The sequence below is a fragment of the Micromesistius poutassou genome, assembly GCF_964030765.1.
Source record: "Micromesistius poutassou genome assembly, chromosome: 18".
Lineage (NCBI taxonomy): Eukaryota > Metazoa > Chordata > Actinopteri > Gadiformes > Gadidae > Micromesistius > Micromesistius poutassou.
The window spans coordinates 1,957,923-1,978,588 of NC_140288.1; the positions used below are offsets into that span (position 1 = coordinate 1,957,923).

The 20,666-nt window shown below is 44.2% G+C and overlaps 1 protein-coding gene across 1 annotated transcript in view; it reads left to right on the forward strand.

Moving 5' to 3' along the window:
* LOC311363279 (regulator of G-protein signaling 3-like) overlaps positions 1-20,666 on the forward strand; it is a gene marked incomplete at both ends in the record, with an annotated part of 96,791 nt that overhangs the window by 40,666 nt on the left and 35,459 nt on the right. The window contains 2 exons of the mRNA XM_084483243.1: positions 1,665-1,708; positions 16,302-16,439. Of these exons, the coding sequence (XP_084339369.1) occupies positions 1,665-1,708; positions 16,302-16,439 (182 nt within the window). The remainder of the gene's footprint in view (positions 1-1,664; positions 1,709-16,301; positions 16,440-20,666) is intronic.

Here is a 20,666-nt window from a genome sequence, read left to right on the forward strand (position 1 = left end):
CTTATAGACATAGGAATATGTTATAAAAATGTACTCACATCAGGAAGCAAGCATAATATAAAGGAAAATATTACACACTGAAATCACTGTGACCCATACATTTAAATTATTGTCAGTAGAACAACTTAGAATTAGTTTGCTTATAAACGACCAACTAACTAAGAATAGTTTAATTTTAGACCGGGGTCGGGCTCATGAATGTAGCCAATGGGATGGGCCAGTGCCGGGCTCAGACAGAACGTACTTCGGGTTGGGTCGATTGTGCCTTCAGTTTTGGGCCTGACCTAAGCTCTAGGCCAGCGTAGTCATCCAGCGGTTTGACTCCCAGTCTAAAGTTTCTAGTTTCAAAACCCAACATCAATGACAATGTGGCAAATCTGAAGATTCACAGTAACTCGATGTGTGTCCGCGTCTGCCAAATGACTAATCATTGATACTGTGAGCAACGTGGACCCTGTAAATACAACAACAAATGACACAATATTGATTAATGGATGCTGTGTTATATCGTGTGTGCATTGCAATCTTTTGCTAACATTTACTATTCCTCGTGACGTACATATACATCCATGTTCAATCAATATACTGTGTTTGTGTGTTTGTGTGTGTGTGTGTGTGTTGGTGTGCGTATGAGCGCGTGCGGTTTGATCGTGATTCGGCTGCCTTGGCCACATGTTACCTCCATCAATAACTGTCAATGAGCGTCTAAAAGCTTCTTATTGGTCCTTGGTGGCGGCCCCTCTGTCATCCGCCCAGCCTTGAGAGAGAGAGAGAGAGAGAGAGAGAGAGAGAGAGAGAGAGAGAGAGAGAGAGAGAGAGAGAGAGAGAGAGAGAGAGAGAGAGAGAGAGAGAGAGAGAGAGAGAGAGAGAGAGAGAGAGAGAGAGATTATTATTTAGATCTGAGCCCAGAGTCTCTCTCATGAGAAGAACAATGTAGAGCTGTTCATTGTAGCACAGTTTCATTCATTTATTCATGTGTGTGTGTATGCATTAATCTTTCTTTTTATGCTTGTTTCTGCCACCATTGTCTGCATCTATGAGTGTCTTGTGTGTGTTATGTTGTGATGTGTTGTGAGTGTGTTCATTTGTGTGTGTTTATATGTGTGTGTGTGTGTGTGTGTGTGTGTGTGTGTGTGTGATTCTAGCGGATACATGCTAGCAAACATGCGTGCAGCTTAACACCCCAGTGGCTAAACAGAGTGTGTGTGTGTGTGTGTGTGTGTGTGTGTTGACAATAAGACACACAGCTCCTTAGGGGCTGTCTAATGAACATGATTTGTCATGACTGCAAACCTTTGCTCAAATGAAGACTAGCAGAGAGTCTTGTATCCACCTAATGCCATATACAGGTACATTACTTTCAACAAGTTAAAGTAAATAACTTAATATGAAGCAGCAATTCAAAAATGTTTTGTAGTTCCCCCCCAATGTTGTATGCTTTGCTCATTCTCAGCCTCGCTTGTAAGTTGATTTGGATAAAAGCGTCCGCTAATGACCAAATGGGAACGAAAAAAACGTGATCTCATTACACGTTTGCCAGACAGAGAAAGGGCTCCAGAAGTCATCATATCACCACACAAGAAAACCAAAAGCCACTTTCACCGGAATCCACAGACAACTTGTCTTAAGTTTGACTTTCTCTGTGTCTCTCTTTGTGTTCGCAGATCACGCGGAGGAACTCAGATTCTACATTATTCACATGACGGAGGTAAGGGAACACTGGCCCGCTTGTGTCCGTGCCTATCTGACGTTCCATCCGAACGGCATCCTAGTGAGCATCCTCACCCCCAGGCCCGAGCCAGCCCCGGGGTGGGAAGCATGTTGACTAGCTGGGTCGTTGAACATCCAGGGCCACAGATGGGACCCTGCTAAGCACCAGATATATTTATTGGCTGGAGATGTGTATTGAATAACATTTATTCAGTCATACCGCCTTGAGCTACATGTGTGAGGTACAGAGAAGGATACGGCTCGGACTAAGTAACCAAGTCGTTTCTTTTTGCAAAGGGTTGCTCTACACGCAAGTGCGCAGGTCAAGAGGTAAAAATGACAGTGTGTCATAAATATGTACATAAGCTGACGGTAAGCAGTGGGTTAGTGTTGTTGCGTGTTGAATTTGTGTGCGGTGCACTTACAGTGTAGTACTTGAGATGACACGGAGAGAGATTGACGGAAGCGTCTAGCCCTAATGTTTTGACTTCCGTCTACACCACTGTTAAACATTGAAACAACAGAATAGCTGGTATTATATTCATGTATGTTGCATCGGTGTGCATTCATATCGGCGACTCGATATTACATCGTCAACCGTGATCCCTTTACAACATAGTATTTAATCCGACCTGAAGTCGCCTGCTGCTCAAACTGTTGACCTGTTTGAGCGACCGGGAAGGAAGAAGTTCACATTCACATTGGCGGCGCCATCTTCGAAATGTGGCGATCGTATTACATCGCCACATTTAATCCCAGCAGCACACCATCAGCGTGATGGTTTCCTCTCTGTACGCACACAAACCACAAGTAGGTCCATTACATGCTGCGTACTCGTTGGCTTTATCGATGGTACAGTGGGCCATGAACAGTGAGCGAGAGAGGGAGGGTTGAAGGAAGGCCTAATGTGTACTCGCCGGAGGGGCCATTGTCTCCGGTGGAAATCACATTAGGTGCGAGACACGAGGGCGAGCAGAAAGCTTTAATGAAAATCTTCTCCGTACTCTCTCCGCCTCGCACTCTCGTCCCCTCTTCCTCCCTCTCGCCCTCCCTCTCTCTCTCACGCCTTTGCTCTCTGCTGCTTCCCTCTCCATCTCTTGCTCTCTCAATTTCCCGCTCTGCGTTCCTTTATTTCTCCCCCTTTATTGCGCTCTCTCTCTCTCTCTCTCTCTCTCTCTCTCTCTCTCTCTCTCTCTCTCTCTCTCTCTCTCTCTCTCTCTCTCTCTCTGTCCGCCTCTTTCTTCCTCCTTCTCTCTCTTTATCTCTTTCTCTCCCCCTGCTTCTCTCTCTCTCTTTATTTTGGCCCTGTGTGTGTGTGGTCAACATCTGACCGCCCGCGCCATGCCACGGCCTTCACAACAGAGCTGTGTTCTCCTCCTTTCCTCTCCTTTCTTTTTCGTCCTCCGCTTCTTCTTCAAACCAGCCTCTCTTTAACCAAGCAAAGGTCAAAATCAATTCACTCTATTCTTACCTTCAAACCCCAAAGACTTCCCAAAGCCCTTCATCTCTATTATGCCACATAATGTCATTTCCCCCTCTCACACACACACACACACACACACACACACACACACACACTTTGAAAGTGTGCGTCGTCGCTTCATTAGCAGCTCATGAATCTTTAACGTGCCTTTTTTTGGGGCGCGAGCAGTGAGCAAAAAATCAGCTTGCTCCCAATGAATCGGAGCAAGCAGTTATATAAAAAGACTCCTGATATATTTCCTTAAGGCTGAATTGACAGTACAAAGGACAAAGCACATTCAATTAAAGAACATATAAATAGATACGCTTATGTAAGCGAAGGACAGAGTAAGAGTTTTAAGAGATCATGCCTGCAACCTTTTGGCATGCTTGGTGTATCGCATTTCTTTCATTGACCGGTCAAGTCCATGACAGACGTTGCCTTTTGCCGACTAGAGAAATAGCCAACGTAGCTTCACGTCATAAAATGTCAAAAAATGGGAGAGGGTGGAGAGAGAGAGAGAGAAAGAAGCTATGAATGCATAGTCATTAAGTGGATCACTGGTAAAATATGCTACAGACAGGATGTGACTTCTTCATACATATTTATTCCTCCGCCTTTTGATTTTACCCTTCATCCCACATGCATACTTTTCATTAAAAAAGAATGGAAAAACACAGACACACACATACACATACACATACACAAACACACACATGCTTGTAAAGCCCAAACCCGAAACAGTCATCAATTATTGACGATTAACCTGTCAGCAATTTCGTTTATGTCTACTTGAGGGAGTTAACGCTGCACATTTGTAGCCCATAAAACCAACACATTTAGGTTTGGTTTTTTAACAGATGCTTGTTTTAATAGCTCCTTCTGGGTGAGGCTGAGAACAATTAAATCACACAGTCAATATTCGATTCAGCCCAAAGAAAAGGCTGCGTGGCCGCCTTTTACACAAACGACTTTCTATTTGTTCTCTTCTCTTCTTGTACGCTTTCCTCTTATCCCGTATTTGTCTTCCCTTTTTTTTTCTTATTTATTTGAATCCTATTTACTCTTCTGTTTGCGTCCTTCTCTTCTCCTCTGGTCCCCTCTTCCATCCTCATCTCTGCTCTTATCCGCACTCTCTCCTCTCCTCTTCTCTCCTCTCCGTCTCTCCTCTCCTCTTCCTTTCTCCTTTCTTCTAAGCTCTCCTCTCCTCTCTTACCTTCTCTCCCGCTCTCTCCCTCTCCTCTCCACTCTCTTTCCATCCTCTCTTCTCCCCTGCTCCCTTCTGCTCTTCTCTCCCCTCCTCTCCTGCCCTCTCCTGTCCACTCTTCTCTCTTCTCCCTGCCTCTTCTCTGCTCTCCTCTCCTTTTTTACATTCTCCTCTCCCTCTCCTCTCCTCTCTTACCTTCTCCTCTCCTCTTCACTTCACCAAGTGATGTAAGGTCAAGAAACAGTTACACAATCAATAGTCGAGTGGTCATTTCTTACAGACTCCCCTACAGAGGCCTAAGCCCAGTATGTCCTCAAATCCGAGCTGGGTCCCTGGCTGATTCTGAAATGGCCAGAGGTGGTTTAAATACTGAGAATCTTCAGGTGAAGTGTCATTGAAACGTCAAGGAAATGGTCCAGGCCCGACCTTGCCTTTTTATGGTGTAATGATGCTACACACACACACACACACACACACACACACACACACACACACACACACACACACACACACACACACAGACTTTACTTCTTACCAGTTATAGATACGGCATTGGATGCCATAATTTATGTAGATCATTTCTCATAAGGGAATCATCCAATTCAAGGTGATTAAGGTTCAACTGTCCAGACAACGCTCCACACCCATCCCACTGTGCGGCCTGTCTGAGAGCATCCACAACTCGTAGTCGTGAGCACTTGGGCCGTCTGTCCTTCCCCCCCCGTGGCTTACTGGAGGTTGTCTTATTTTAGCAGCATGCACTCAAAAAGGAAACCAATCCAACCCAGATTTAAGTGGAAGGAGTGTGTGTGTGTGTGTGTGCATGTGTGTGTGTGTGTGTGTGTGTGTGTGAAGGGGTGGGGGTGTGTGTGCTGCGCACGTGTGTGGTGTGTGTGTGTGTGTGTGTGTGTCTTGAGAAATGAAGTTTACACTTCCAGTGTCGGTGAAAAGTCGAACCGAAGAAAGAAGACAGAACAGGCAACGAGCTTCATCACTCAGCCATCGGAACGTTGACAGGGCTCGCCGCGCTTGAGTCCGATTTCTTTTTTTCTGTTCTGCTATATCTCCCGTGGCCGGATCGCGCGTAGTGCCCACCTAGTCATGGGCAACTTGTCCCAGCGGGCCGGTACCAGACGGAGGTTAAACAGGGAGGCGGGGTCCCTGGAGCAACGCCTGCTCTCTGACACCGAAGATGTGAGTTGCAGTAGGTTAGAGACTCGTGTTTACGTTGAGAGTGCCAGGATTTTTCGGGGTGTTTGTAGTAATATGTAAGCTCTATTCGTTTAGAGTCAATGCATGTTCGTCTATAAACACCTGTTTGGATGTTTTATTTGTATGAAGTGTGATTATATATACTTTTGCTAAATAAACTAGACGTCCACTTTTGAGTAGAATTTAGTAGATGTTTTGATGTTTGTTGTAGTAGTGGGAGTGTACTAATTTTTTTTTAAATAAATCCTCACATCCCTGAATAGTGAGGACCGTCCACATTAAATAACAGTTTCTACTTTATGTGATTGATGTCTACCGTTTCGATTCATCAGCTCAATGAGATGGCACTGGAGATAACAATGTTAGCATGCACTACAAATACATTTTAACCGGCCATAGTGATATGGCAGCAGCATCCACCATGTTGTGCCGTATGGATTACTTTATTTTTAGAGCACTTGGTAGAGAACGGGGCCGCACACACTCAAGGATGATAAAGGTGTAGCTCTTGCTCCTTCTCTCACTGTAAGCCATTTACCTCTGTCTCCATTAAGACGTCTTGTCAGTGGCCGCCGTTAGCGTCTTAATTGCCACGATGCCCTTCTTCATGGATGAGCCAGCAATCCAGAATAATCACCACTTGCCCAAGCACAGCAGTTACAATGATTAATGGCCATATCTCATGACACCGTGTATTCAGACCACTTACCAAAACAGCACCTTCCGATGTTTGATACTAACGGAACTCGACATCTCGTGTTTACTTTCGGTTCACTTTTTTTTTGTAGCGTCGACATGTCAGTCATCTTTCGGTGTGCTTTTTATAGCACAGCCGAGCCACTCAACCCTCGGTCCGCTTTTTATAGCGCTGACGTGCCACCGCTTTCACTTCCATCAACACGTCGGTCCACTTTCAGCATTATTATTCAGCCCCGATGTGTCGGCCCGTCGCCCGTCCATCAGCTCAGTCACGTTCAGAGGAATGTCAGGATCACGTGACCATGACAGAATGAGAGGGAGACAGATATAAAGGCGGTCCCAGGGGCTCAGCCCACTGGCGCGGGTGTGTTTGTGTGTACATGAGCCTGTGGCCGTACTGTTTAGCATCGTATCCCTCCGCTGTTTTCCCTCCATGGTGTTTATGGTGGAGGAGCACCGATTATTTTTCAATTTCTGTTTCAAGGGCAGGGGGAGGTTTGTTGATACGGTAGATGACACAGGAGTTTCCGTTAAATAGATTAAAGCGGAAAGATTTTGTCACTGGTTCAAGTGAAGTATATAGATGGTGCCATAAAACTGTAAAACTGAGTGTGTGTACTTGTGTAGATATGTGTGTTTGCATGGCTGTGGGTGTTTGTGGGAGAATATGAGCATGTGTTTGCGTGCAGATAGGTGTGTGCTTGTGTAGAGGTTTGCGTGTGTGCTGGCATGCATGTGTGATTGTGCATATGTGTGGGTGTGTGAGAGAATCTGTGTGAGTCTGTGAGAATGTGAGCATGTGTTTGCGTGCATCCTCGTATGTGTGTCCGTGTGAAGAACGTGCACGTGCATTGGCAGTAACGCGCTGTGGGCCAACCTCGCTATTGACTGGCCATGAGAAAAAATAACCCCACAGCTTGTCACTCCAGGCTGAAGCCAGCGTGTGATTTGTAGGTGCTAATGGACCCTTGTCCGCAAAACCTGCCTACTTTATGCTAGCAATTCATAACGCTGGGCTGACAGGACCAGCATCCCTTGGTGCTGATTAAACCCTGATCTGGTTGAAAACAAAACACACTGTGTGTATTTCCTCCCTTCATAACCTGTGTAATATGCTGTCAGAGGTAGGTCCCATCTCTCATCCTCCACTGCAGTGATTGCGTTGAGATGTACATCAACCTTGCCTGTTATTACAGAGAAACATCAGGCCACCCAATGGAGTCGAGAAAAAACAAAGCAATGTCAATTCAGGTGTATTACTCAGAATTGGTATACACACAAATTTGACCCGGTCCCCAGATGTAACCCTTTGTGCCCACATTTACCATTAACCTTGGACATAAACAACACGACAGACACACAATACAATATAACACAATATAAATGGTTGATTCTAAATAATGTCAGGTAGAAGGATGCTTATGGAAATCAACCTGCCTTTTCCGCCATGGTTCTGCGGGTATGTGTGTGTGTGTGTGTGTGTGTGTGTGGCACGTAGACCCAACAGACACGGCCCACCTGTCGTTTCGGTTGACCCAGCTGCCAGTATTGTGTCGTCTGCACACGTGAGGAGTTTAGTGGAAGAGACGTGGGAGGAGCCAAACCTCGTTAACTGTAAACCTAGCGGGAGGATGGAACACTGCACAGCCCTGGGGGGGGGGGGGTGGCGCACCTTCCCCTCTTCATCTTCATCTTCATCTAATCCTGCACAGAATACGTTTAACCCAAAACGTTTCTTCTGTATGGCAACGTCGCAAAGCGAAGTCAAAGCATACGCGGGTCTCACCGAAGGATGTGTTCCTGTCTTGCATGTTTTATCTGGAGGAAGAGTTAAGGTTGGGGGAGGGGAGGAGGGGGAGGGGAGGGGGGGGTGAGGGGGGGGGGGGGGTGGGAGGGGGTCATGCAGTGCATGTCATATGCTGGTCGTAATCCCGAGTGGCAGATGAAATGCCTTCAGGGCCGGGGGCTGCTTCACTTCTTGCATTCCTCCTCGTTCCACCACGGACTCCTCATCAGGGCCGACCACAGAGGAACCTTGAGGATGAGACCCGGTCCAAACAGGACGGAAATAGATACAAACGGTGGGAAACGCATCAAGACCAAAGAAGGAAGTCCTATTTACTAGGTGCTTCTTTTTTTCGACAACCACACAGACTCAAGACAGTAGTTTGTTGATACATTTGCGGGATCGGTTGTGCTTCTGACTTCATGAGATCAAAACAAGCCCCCCCCCCAAGAAACCCATTGCAGATTAGTCTGAGCTTTCTTATCTGTCGAGGTTTCAGAAGATCGGTTCACATCTGATGGTATCTCGCATACTGTTCTTGCTTCCCACACACACAGATACATGCATGCACGCACACACACGCATGCACGTACACACATACACAAATGCACGCATGCACGTACACACACAACCGCACGCATGCACACAGGCACGTATTGCAGGCACGCACGCATGCACGTACAAATAAATACACACACACACACACACACACACACACACACACACACACACACACACACACACACACACACACACACACACACACATATACTCATAATGGCACCTCGTTTTTTAATCTGTGGCGTAAGTTTGTTTCTGTTCTCAGTCTATAGTCATGGGACAGTGCTGAGGGGAAACCACACTAGCCACCCAACACTTCAGCTCTTTCACCACCACTTCTTCCTCCAGGGCTTATTCCCTCATTTGAAAGGCGTCAGAGAGGCTTGCTGACCAATAAATCTGACATAGATGTGATGGTTGATTGGGAGAAATATCTTTAGAAAACGGAAATACCAAATATATACTGTCTGCCATATAAATACTGGCTCCAGTGTGTGACCAACAAAACCTAAATATAAATACACATGTTGTGATGTTACCCTAATAAACAATCAAGTACATTGAGTAATTTAGCAGACACTTTTACACCAATTTGACTTACAACTTAGGCTGAAAGCACACAATCGGTGACCACCTAGTTAAAAAGATAAAAACTGGGCTGTATGTAGAATGCAGAAGTACATCTGTAATGTTTGCATTGAAGAAGTAGAGGGTCAGGTGTCTTCTTGTTGAATTGTGCATGCAGATATTTCAGAAAGATGAACTCAAACCGACTGGTGAGACACTGTGAGATGATGACCAACACGAAATTGCAGGGAACAAATGCTACAAACTAAAAGCTGGAGTTGCACTTGAGCCCTAACTGCCCAGGTGACCTACGGTACCGCCTGACCTGCTCCCTTATTGGCAGGACAATACGACTGAAAAACAGTGAGAATATAGATGTTGTCAAGACAACACTACAGCCAGAAAACAGGCAGAGGTTGTCAGGACAAGAAGATGGCCAAAGAACAGGCGGAAGGGAGGAATGGTTGTCAAGACAATAAGACAGACAGCACAGCAAGACTCAATAACGGGAAAAGGGAGAAGTTGTCACGAAAGACAACTGGACAGCCGGAAAATGGAAAGAGGCGTAGCAGTTATCAGGACAACAGGAAGACCAGAAAACAGGCAGAGGTTGGTTGAGAGAAAAATAGGCAGAAAACAGAAATAGGGGAAAGTGGTCACATTGGGCTGTGCAATTTTTTATCGCAAATTCGATTTTCGGGTCTAACTAAACTAAACTAATATATCAAGGGGACAAGTTTTGTAAGGGGAAAAGTGTTTTTTTTGGAGAGAAATGCTGAATAAATGCATCATGTTTTCAAATCCCAAAATAATCGTTTGAATAATCGTGATTTCAATATTGACCTAAATAATCATGATTATGATTTTTTTCCATAATCAAGCAGCACCTAGGTCACAATGTGTGTGTGCTGTTTTAGCCAAGTAAGAGCAGGACCTACTGATCTCTGAGGTGCACAGGTGACGCAGAAGGGTTCAAGTCTGCCAACTGCTTAAGCCTCATTAACGGCTGCTTACACGTTGTCTATTTGCAGTGCTAAGTCAATTAAACGCTAGCCCTTCGAAAGCATAAGCAGTGCCAACATGTAAGCCGCTGCCTCCACAACAGAGAGAGAATGACATTAGCAAACGGAAGTGCTGACGGAATGGCATACCGTGAGTTGTGTGTATGTTGATATATCGCTTAACAACCGGGGAGTTGTCAGTATGAAAGCGTCATGTAGCACCAGTGCAGCTGGCTGGTGCTAATTGAGTATGACAGTGTTTGGCGTGTTGGTGTATCGGAGGCTGTACATGGATATGACCACTGGAGCGTTGCGCAGGGTGCCAGAGGAGTTGGTTGAGCCCAGCGTTGGGTGTAATGTGAGTGTATTTACGTTTTGTCATCAAGCCAATATTGCGACAATAACTTATTTTGAAACATTTTTGTGTTTTTTTTTGTGTAAAAGTGAATGCTAGAACTGAAGTCAAAAGCTGACTTTATACGGTGTTCAATGGCTAATAAGAAGCAGGTAGGCAGGGTCTACAATTGAGACCTTTCGACCAGCTAATGGAAGATAGATTTGACCTAGATAGGTCTCACCAAAAAACACACACTTCTAAAAGTTAATTCAGGGCGCTGTAGATAGGGGTTAGGATCTTTTGCTACATGCAGGCTGAGGACGCGGGGAATCAAACCTTGGTGATGGAACTTTTTGGCTTGGAGTCACGCTGACCAACCACCACACTTTCCTGTCTCATAACGAGGAAAATATATTCATTTAGCTGTAGTTATGTAAAATTCTTATCGGTTGCCATGTCCTCTTCCTGGAGCTATTTCAAACCAACATCTCGGGTAGCAGGCTTCAAGGGTCTTGGTTACAATTCAACTCAATTCAATTGGGCCCAAGTACTACCGGCTGGCATTTCCAAAATGGGTTACAATTATACACAAACATATATGTACAAAGCCAAAAAAAAGTGTAAAATCACCACACACTGGTGATTTATTTTTGTAAACAATGCGTTTCGCCTTTGCTAGCAAACATATATGTATGTTTCCAGTTTCCAATTGAAAAGCGCCGCAAAAGTTCATTTTCAGCCGTGTGTAACCTAATTGCAATGGTTCAAATTAACCCAAGTGAACCTAGTGTTCTGTTTCTAAGATCATCATCGAAATGCGGGCGGGGGGGGGGTCATGTTGTGTCAACACAACGCTAGCACTAGTCAGTAATAATGTGTGTTGATCTCACGTTCCAAACCACTACAAAGTGCCAAACAACAATGTGCCCCCAACCTCTTTTTTATTTCATCATTATTAAATTAAAGAAAGAAATGAAAGAAAGAAAGAAAAGCAATCATCCATTTACATAAAGTTCTTCTTGGTGTCGAGCACCTTGCCTCTCGAATTAGATAGGAACGTTGACATTCATACTGTGTCATTAGAATGGCATAGCTGTCACCGTTAGCATGCTGACTCCTGCAGCTAAGGTGGGCTATGTCGACAGCAACCCAGTGAGGAACCTGTCTGCCAGATGGCTTGGCAGGGGGGGGGGGGGGGGCTTCGGCCGGGGGAACACTTTAATCAATCTGATTATGGGGAAATGCTGTCTGTATTTTTAGCCTCTCCATGGCAGTCCAGTGGCCATTCATTGACTTTCATCTAATAAGCTGTCGTGTTTATCTCCCGGGTGGTTGTATTCGTACACAGCACGTGAACTCAAGGTAGTAGCCATAGCTATACTAGCTGTTGAGCTATATGGATAAAACAGTAGCTATTTTAGCTATGGAGATAACACGGGCCTTAGTGGCCATAGCTATTTCACTAGTTATAGTAACTCTAGCGATAACAATAGCTATGTTAGCTTTGGGAGCTATAGATGTTCCTGTGATACCAGTGGTAATACTAGCTATAGCCCTAATGGTAGCTAAAGGTGCTCTAGCCATGACAGTAGATATAGTAGGGCTACATATTAAAGTAGCTCTAGCAGCTATTGCTAGTATGAGGGTCCATGTTTTGTCTCTGTTAATTTCACTCAATATTCCATTAGGTTAATTAAGCATCATGATAAGTCGATACCAAATCGTAATTACACAAGAGTGGCCTTGTCATCTGTACCCGGATCAAATTCTAGAACAATAGCTCACTTTGTGACTGGTCTTGAGTAGAAAGGCACTTAGGATATTACAGTTGAAGAATCGCCCCTTTCGCCAGATTTTCTTTAATAGAAACAAAATGGTAGTTACATCAACATCTCCGTTGACTTACTTCCTATAATTCTTTTGATTTCAATGGCTCCATGTCAAACAGTCCAAAGTGCTCTCCCCGGGCGCGGGGCCAAAAGTCAAAGTGATATTGTGTCCCGTCAAAGATCTAGGCCCAAGTAGACGTTGGATTCGGGGAAATTGAATTAATCTCCAATAAAAGAGAAAAGCAGTTTGTCACAGATGTGATGTCATGTTCGAGCCAATTCTGAAATAAATTACTGAGCTATCAAAACGCAATATTTCTTCACAAAAGAAGGAATTGAGGCAACACTGACGAGATGCCGGCGATGCCGTTTGCACACTTACTCCATTGTAATGGTGCCTGGGTCTGCCAGACATAATTGTAGTATCACAACCACAAAAAACAAAACAAATAAAACAAAAGGCCATTTGGCATTTGCGTTCTTCTTTGCACATATATGCTACTAGATATTTCTGTGTGCTGTGGGGTCTTATTTGAGTTTTTTTATTCAAGCAGCTTTTTTACCAAAGCACTTACAGTGAATCTGTATTTGGACGTGATTAACCCTACTTGATTAATCACGTCCAAATCCAATTTGGGTTTGATCCCTAATTTCCGCTGTGGCCATCTCTTGAGTAACATGCCTTGCGTAAAGCAATGGCAACTGTGGAAATTCGGTATCCAATTAATGTGGATTTGGCACAGCCCTGGTACCTTCCGGTTAGTAGTTGGATCCCTACGCAACAACACTCTCCTGCCCTTTTCCTACACATAAGGCAGACATGTAGGATCATCAGTTCCTACATGAGTTGTAATGCAGAGACGTACGATGTACGATGTAATATGGTCACACCCCCCCCATCGTCGCTGTGTGACATATTTGTACACCCAGATTACATAAACAAACCCACTTCCTTTGCCAGATGAGGAATGTAAGATAGTATATCTGCCACGCCACATATTGCCTGTTGCGGTCCCATTTCTTATTAGTACGGCTTACAGAGCCCAGCTGGTCGCAGTTTATTTTTATTTCATCTGTGAGTAAAAGGTGATTTCTATCTCCAATTCATTATCTACCAGCCAATAATAATACACCACGATTGACCCCATGTTAGCACCGTCCCATATGGTAGCTTTAAAATAACTCATTGTAAAGCTGTCAAGCGTTGTGGGCTATTTCTGTTTTTACTAGGTGAGTAGGCAATGTTTAAACCACAGTTAATCTCATGGCTTTATTTCTCTCCTCAGCACCGGGCTACAATTCAAATGGCAGATAGATTTATTACCACTACTGCTTTTACTACTGATTTGACTACTACTACTACTACATCTACTACTTCTGCTTTTACTACTACTATTACTACTTCTTCCACTACTAATACTACTACTACCACTACTGCTTTTACTCCAACTACTTCTACTACTACTACAGCTTCTTCCAACACCACCACCACTACTAAATCTAAGTACTAAAACCACTATGACTAATGCTTGAAAAGTAATAATAATAATAATTATCATTTCATTTACTGAGCATTTATCTATGTCTTTGCACCACCTTCCACATTGATAAGAAAACATATTAGTTATTCATTTGTTTTTTAATAATAAGATACTGAGGGTGATCATTCACTGCTGTCTTTGAATATATGTGTGTGTGTGTGTGTGTGTGTGTGTGTGTGTGTGTGTGTGTGTGTGTGTGTGTGTGTGTGTGTGTGTGTGTGTGTGTGTGTGTGTGTGATGACTCCAAGACCCACTCTTCATTTACAAACTATTCTGTTAATTCAACATGATGGATATGAGAGTGCATTGCTATCGAATCTCCTCTGCTCATCCCATAAATCTTATTATGGGACACATTGGACCATCTCCTCCGCTGGCTGAAAACCATCCAAAAGTCTGTTTAGTACCAACAACAAAATCCATTTATTTTCCTGTTTAGAAGAGACACAGACACATGTTTAGTCCAATTTATGTATCTCTTCTTTACCCCAATATGCTGTGAGTGTCTCACATATAGTGGTGTCAAATGCATGCCCTCTGCATAAACTGAACTTTGTCCCACACACACGCTCGTGTTCATATCACAGATTGTGTCTTTGTTATAGAGAGCCTTGGTCCAGCCCCCGGCGCTGCCCCCAACGGACCTTGTTTGGGAAAAATGTAAACGGTAGTCAATGGCGAGAGAAAAATAACTTGAGAGAAAGCTAGCTCGGTGGACAAAAAACAAAGCCATCCCGGAAGACTTGAACTAAATGGATTAAAAAAGCTTTTCTGTTTATAGCTTAACCAATGCTGAAAATGTCAGGAACGCAAATGTGCATATGTTCTTAACCCAATTTTTTTTACTATATGTACAATATATATATATATATTTAAGCAATAGATCATGACAGGCTGTGGTATATCCTCATTATACCACAGTTAAGGGGCGTTGACCCCCTTAACTGTGGTATAATGAGAACATTTCACTGACTGAAGTGATCTATTGCTTTTATAAAATGGTTACGTAAGTATGGCGAAATGAAAGTCATAGACACCCTCAATTTTGAAAAGCTAGAAAGTCGGAAAAGCATTTTTTTGAACGAATACAAAAAAGTAGTCCCTCCTGGCTGCCTGCAAAGTGTACGGCGTTTGCCGTACACGGTTGCCGTACCGAGTTCAGTGATACTGAACTCTGTAAACTGAATGGGCATCATAGCTGTGTGTATACGCTCAATATACAACAGTTGGGAACCAATCAGATTGCTTGATTTAAGCCACCCGTTTTATAAATATATGTATTTTTGTGAGTATATATATATATATTGATGGATGGAGAATGTTGAGTCTAATTCTGAAGGTGGAGGGATTTGGTTAAAAACTAAAGGGTGCTTTGAGGACAAGGCCTTCATGTGTGCATCTGTTCCTTGATGACAATCATTGCTTCCCAAAAAAAGAAACCCAACATATTGTTATGATTTATTTGTTATAATCCTTTCATATTAAATCTGCCTTTACTCCTTAGATGTTGAGGTGGATGAAAAAAACATAAAAACAACATATGTTTTCTTTTTTAGTTTCATACTTTTTTTTTTTTACAATTGAAATTATTTATTAAAAAATGGATTCAATTGATACAGATATTAATTTCTTCATCTTGGCTCAATGTCGGTACAGGAAAAGTGTCAAACCACTTTTACAGGTTGTTCAGTAATCAATTAAAAGAATCCACAAAATCCCTCCTTGTCTTGCTCTACATTTCCCTAATACCTCTGTGAATAGACAGTGCTTTAGGTGTTTGAGTTTACTACAATCGATATAATGGTACAGAATAATGATCCCTAAGTCCTCTATTCCGACAAGAACTACAAAAATGTCTGCCATGTCCGAGCGCTGCACCTGTGCTGCACCTGTGTCACTCCACACCTGCCTACTGTGCAACTCTCTTCTCTCATTCACGTCTTGTTCTCTCTCTCACTATCTCTCTCCTTTCCCTCTCCCTCCCTCTGTTTCTCTTTTTCTCATGCTGTTTCTCTGTCTCTCTGCCTCACCCCCCCCCCCCACTCTATCTGTCTCTCCCTCTGGCAAACACACACACACATACACACACACACACACACACACACATACAAAACAGCGTAAGCCACCGAGCCCAATCTCTTGCCTCTTGCTAACTGTTTGCGTCTCCATAAAATCGTCGCAGTGCATTCCAAACTTCCCTCACTTCTCGCCCACTCCCAATACCCTGCCCCCAACAGCACTTCAACAGTCTTGAGCGTGACAGAAGATAACTAATCAACCCACTGTCCATCCCCTGGTCTCTGCCTCTCTCTCTCTCTCTCTCTCTCTCTCTCTCTCTCTCTCTCTCTCTCTGTCTCTCTCTCTCTCTCTCATGCCTCACCCTGGGTAGAAGTGTGACTGCCTGCTCAGCCTGGAAGCCTACTCGGTGGACCAGAAGCGCCGCGTGTGCCAGTGCCTGAAGGACAACATCGACACGCAGATCCAGCTCCAGAGACGGGAGCCCGCCACCACCAAGCACTTTGAGCAGGTAGGTGAAAGCTGCCCTATACAGTGCTCCCCCTTGCCTCCCCACTCCGGGGGGGTTGACTCTCCGTGAGCAGCGATTGGCTTTTTTTTGTAGATTTTTTTTTTCCCCCCCGCTTGCGGCCACACCCTGTGTGCTAGGCCACGCCCACTTGAGGAACTGCCGCTGTTATGGGGAGGTGTACGGTGTGAGTGTTGGATGTGCTTGTTTCATACGCACCTTCTTGCACACTCTACACACCTTTTTGCGATACGTTTTCAAGATAAATGCTCCATGTTTGTTTTGAAACTTAGGTATTCATTTGGTTTAAAACTAGATTTATATGTTCGGTTTAAAACTAGATATTCACATTTGCTTTAAACGAAAAAGTTAAATACATGTTTAAATCTAGATTGTTAGAATTTACAGCTAGGATAGGCAATTTGAAGAAACACAGCTCGAATTTTAAAGTATCTCAAGTTGTTACATATTATTGCATACAACTAGAATCAGTATACACACCTGATCTAAAACTAGACTCACAGGTGTGGTGCAAGACTAGGTCCAGATATAGGCCTGGTCTGAAAAACCAGACACAATACACCGTCCAATACCCCTGCATCAACAGTCCACCTCCTTGCACGCCGGTTGCATGCGGGTTACTTTGCACGCAGCCATAACCAAAAACAACCCTTGTGGTTCTCTGAGGCTTCCCCGCCCTGACGCCGTTTCCCCTGGGTGCTCGCTAGGAGCACGGCACGGGGACCCGTAGGACGTCAACAATACCCGTCCCTTCCGCCGGCGTCCGGGGGGGGGGGGGGGGGGGGGGACAGCGATGCGACAATGTGGAGCGTGCCGCTTTTGTTTCTCTGTGATGTTTTTCCAAAACGCTACCTGAGGAAAATCCCGAGCGCTAAGTGCTCTCCGGGGGCAGCCCGGTTGCCTTTGTAATTAGGTGTTGTGGTGGAGGCGTTTTCAGTTTCCGAGGTTGGTTTTTTTGGACTCTGTATTTAGAGGAACACATCGACCCAGGGAGAACACATCGACACACTGCTGCTAATGTTGAAAGCACTTTGCCAGAGGGGGATATGCTGTTCAGTAGGATTTTGCAACGACATTCACGACAGATTTTTTTTGTCTTTCCAACAAACCCTGAATTAGTTTGATTCTAAACAGCCGACTTACTACGAAATATTGTGGTTTTTTTTTAAACCATGAATGCAGCCAATGGGACAGGTCACTGCCGGGCTCAGACAGAACGTGCACTGGCTCGGGTCGGGTCTGTTTTGTTTCTTCGGGCTCTGCAAGGAATCGGCACTTTTTGTGTTGAGGTGAAAGGTGATTAGGAAATGAATTTGGTGTTTGTGTGTGATACATTCACAGTCTGTGTGTGGTTTTAATGCTCCTCGGGTTTATTCCTGCAGGACATGAGAGAGGGTTAGAGTGAGCCACTGTGCCAGAATGTTTGTGTATTTGCCGAAGGGCCGATTCAATATGAGCCATTTTTTGTCCAGCAGTGCAAATGAAAAGTAGATCGATATCTGAATATATTTGCACCATGTTCAATATTTGAACTTGTGTGTGTGTGTGTGTGTGTGTGCTTGTAGGGGGCTGTGTGTAGGTGTGTGTGTATGTATGTTTGTGAGTGTTTGTGCATGCGTGTGTGTGTGTGTGTGTGTGTGTGTGTGTGTGTGTGTGTGTGTGTGTGTGTATGTTTTTGCTGGGGGCTGTGTGTGCATGTGTGTATGCGTGTGTGTGTGCGTGCGTGGGTGCGTCATGTGTGTGTATGTGTGTCTTGCTTGCGTCACCACCATATCCTCTCCTAATTGATGGATGGCTCATATGAGGACATACATTAGGTTGATAACACACAGCCCTTTGTCTCTCTCTCTCTCTCTGTCTCCCTCTCTCTTTTCACCTCCATCCATCCATCTCCTACTCACTCACTCTCTCACACACTCACTCGTTCACTCACTCACTCACTCACTCTCTTGTCTCATTGCTATTATTTAGCCACAATGCATGTATCCTCGTACGCAAGAGTCCCAACAACGGAGAACAGTGGGGCTTGACGTGGCTGCTATTTGTTCATAGAAGGCTATTAACTCGGGCTCCGCCGTAATAGAATCACCATTGTCCTCAAGGCATGCGAAACAGACACTTAATCACGGGAATGTTGCCCGATGAATTGGTTCACTTTTGATTGCGTTTTTTTTCGGGGGAATAATGAATACCTCAGAGGCACCGAGTTAATATTCGTGGTCGTCGGCGTTATCATCATCCTTTCAAAAACATCTTTAATTATGCGAAAGGGATTTATTATGTAATGAATATTGTATATGTTTTTCGTCACACGCGGGGGCCATTTCCACAATGCCCGGGGCAAGGGTTGAGGATTAATTTCAGTTAGCGATCTTCAATCCAAGGAGCTCTAATTCTTACAGTATGGGACGGCCTTTCATTCATTCATTCATTCATTGACACAACTCTTTGAGTGATCGTTTCGCCACGCCTCAGATGACTGCGGTGCAGCCAGAATTATAGATACCCCTAATAAACATAGCCAATAAAACACTCCCCATGTATTGATTGATTATTATATTGCGCGTGAAAGGGCACTCCTCCCTTACTCCATCACCGCGGTGCAGGTGATCAATAGTTGGATCGGTGATAATAAACGTGAGGTCATAACGATGTACTGTGTCATCCTCGTGAAAGTGAACACAAATAGCAAACGGGGAACGGACAAAATACCTTGGTCATAAATGGAATTAGGAAATGAGTCAGAACTGTACACGGTGAGTTTCCGAGGGCAGCTTTCTGCTACTGCCATTCACAGACACACAGTGGGTCTGTAATCCCCTAATCCATTGGTGAGCACACACAGAGACTAAGTCTGACACTGCCAGTGTGTGGAGCATCGCAAGACGCCATTGTGGGGAGAGGGAGAGGGAAGCAGGAGGCTCATTTGTGTGTAGACTTTCAACGCACAACACAGCACTGCGTGGTCCCAAAGTCGGCGTTGTTATTGCCGTGCACATTGTGTGTATTGTGATTTATTGTTCATCCAATTGTAGGTTCATACAATACAAAACACACACCTGCACACATACACACATACAATCACACCCACACACACAATGGTGTCAACATTTCCTGCCTCATTGTTTGATGAAGAATTTACATTTGGGGGAAATGTACATTGGTTTCTTTTGTTATGTTTTGAACATGTTTCCTTTTGTAGCCAGAAATAAGCCTCTGCTGTGTTAGTGCACCCACACGTTAGTGGCAGTGTCAGCCGGCTGTTTCTCAACTCAAGTTCAATGTGTGCTTAGGCTTTAACTCAGTAACTGAGTAGGCCTATCTTGTATTAGAATAGAATGAAACGGCTAAGTGTCTGCTAAATTACTAAATGAGGAGATTGTGATGGAGTTCAGGGGAATGGAATATTAAATAATGGAATGGAAGAGGGGAGAAGGGGATTGAATGGAGCCAAATGAGGTGCTGGTGCAGTGTTGGGGCTGGGACCAATAATTTGACAGTGTTGCAACAGCTGTGGGTCTGAAAAGCTGTTGGGTCCTCTCCCAGGTTTGAATGTCAAGAAGCTTAATCTTCAGCCTGATAATATTTTGTTATTAGGCATGACAATGTGACCTGAATTTAGCGCTTCATATCGCACACTGTGGTCTGACCCAATAGTCCCAATCTCAAAAGTGGAGTGAACCAGTTTGAACCAGTTTGAACCAGTTTGAATCAGATTCCTCCAAGTCAGCTGTCGGTTGTTGTTGTATTTGTGATCATTGGAATAGCCAGGCCAAAACTATGCCAAAGAATCAGCAAACCATTCAACTCTACAGTAACACACCTGACCGCAAATTCAAGTTTTTTAATTGTGTGGTATCCGATTTATGGTGTGATGTGTCGACATAAATGAACAGGTATTCCGATCAAGTCCTTTTTACTCATTGTAATTGCATGGTAAGGCTTTAGTGTGGCTTACGTTTGAATAATTGATGAGGGTCTTAAATGGATATTTGAAGCCAAAAGTCTGTAGTTTGCATTCTCATTTTGCATCTATGCAGCTAATGTTTGTCTAAGACACAAACATTAGCTGCTTCGCTCTGCATTGTCTCTGATTACAAACCCCATTTGTGTGTGTGTCTGTGTGTGTGTGTGTGTGCATGCGTGTGTGTGCCAGTGTTTGTGTGTGTGTGTGTGTGTGTGTGTGTGTGTGTGTGTGTGTGTGTGTGT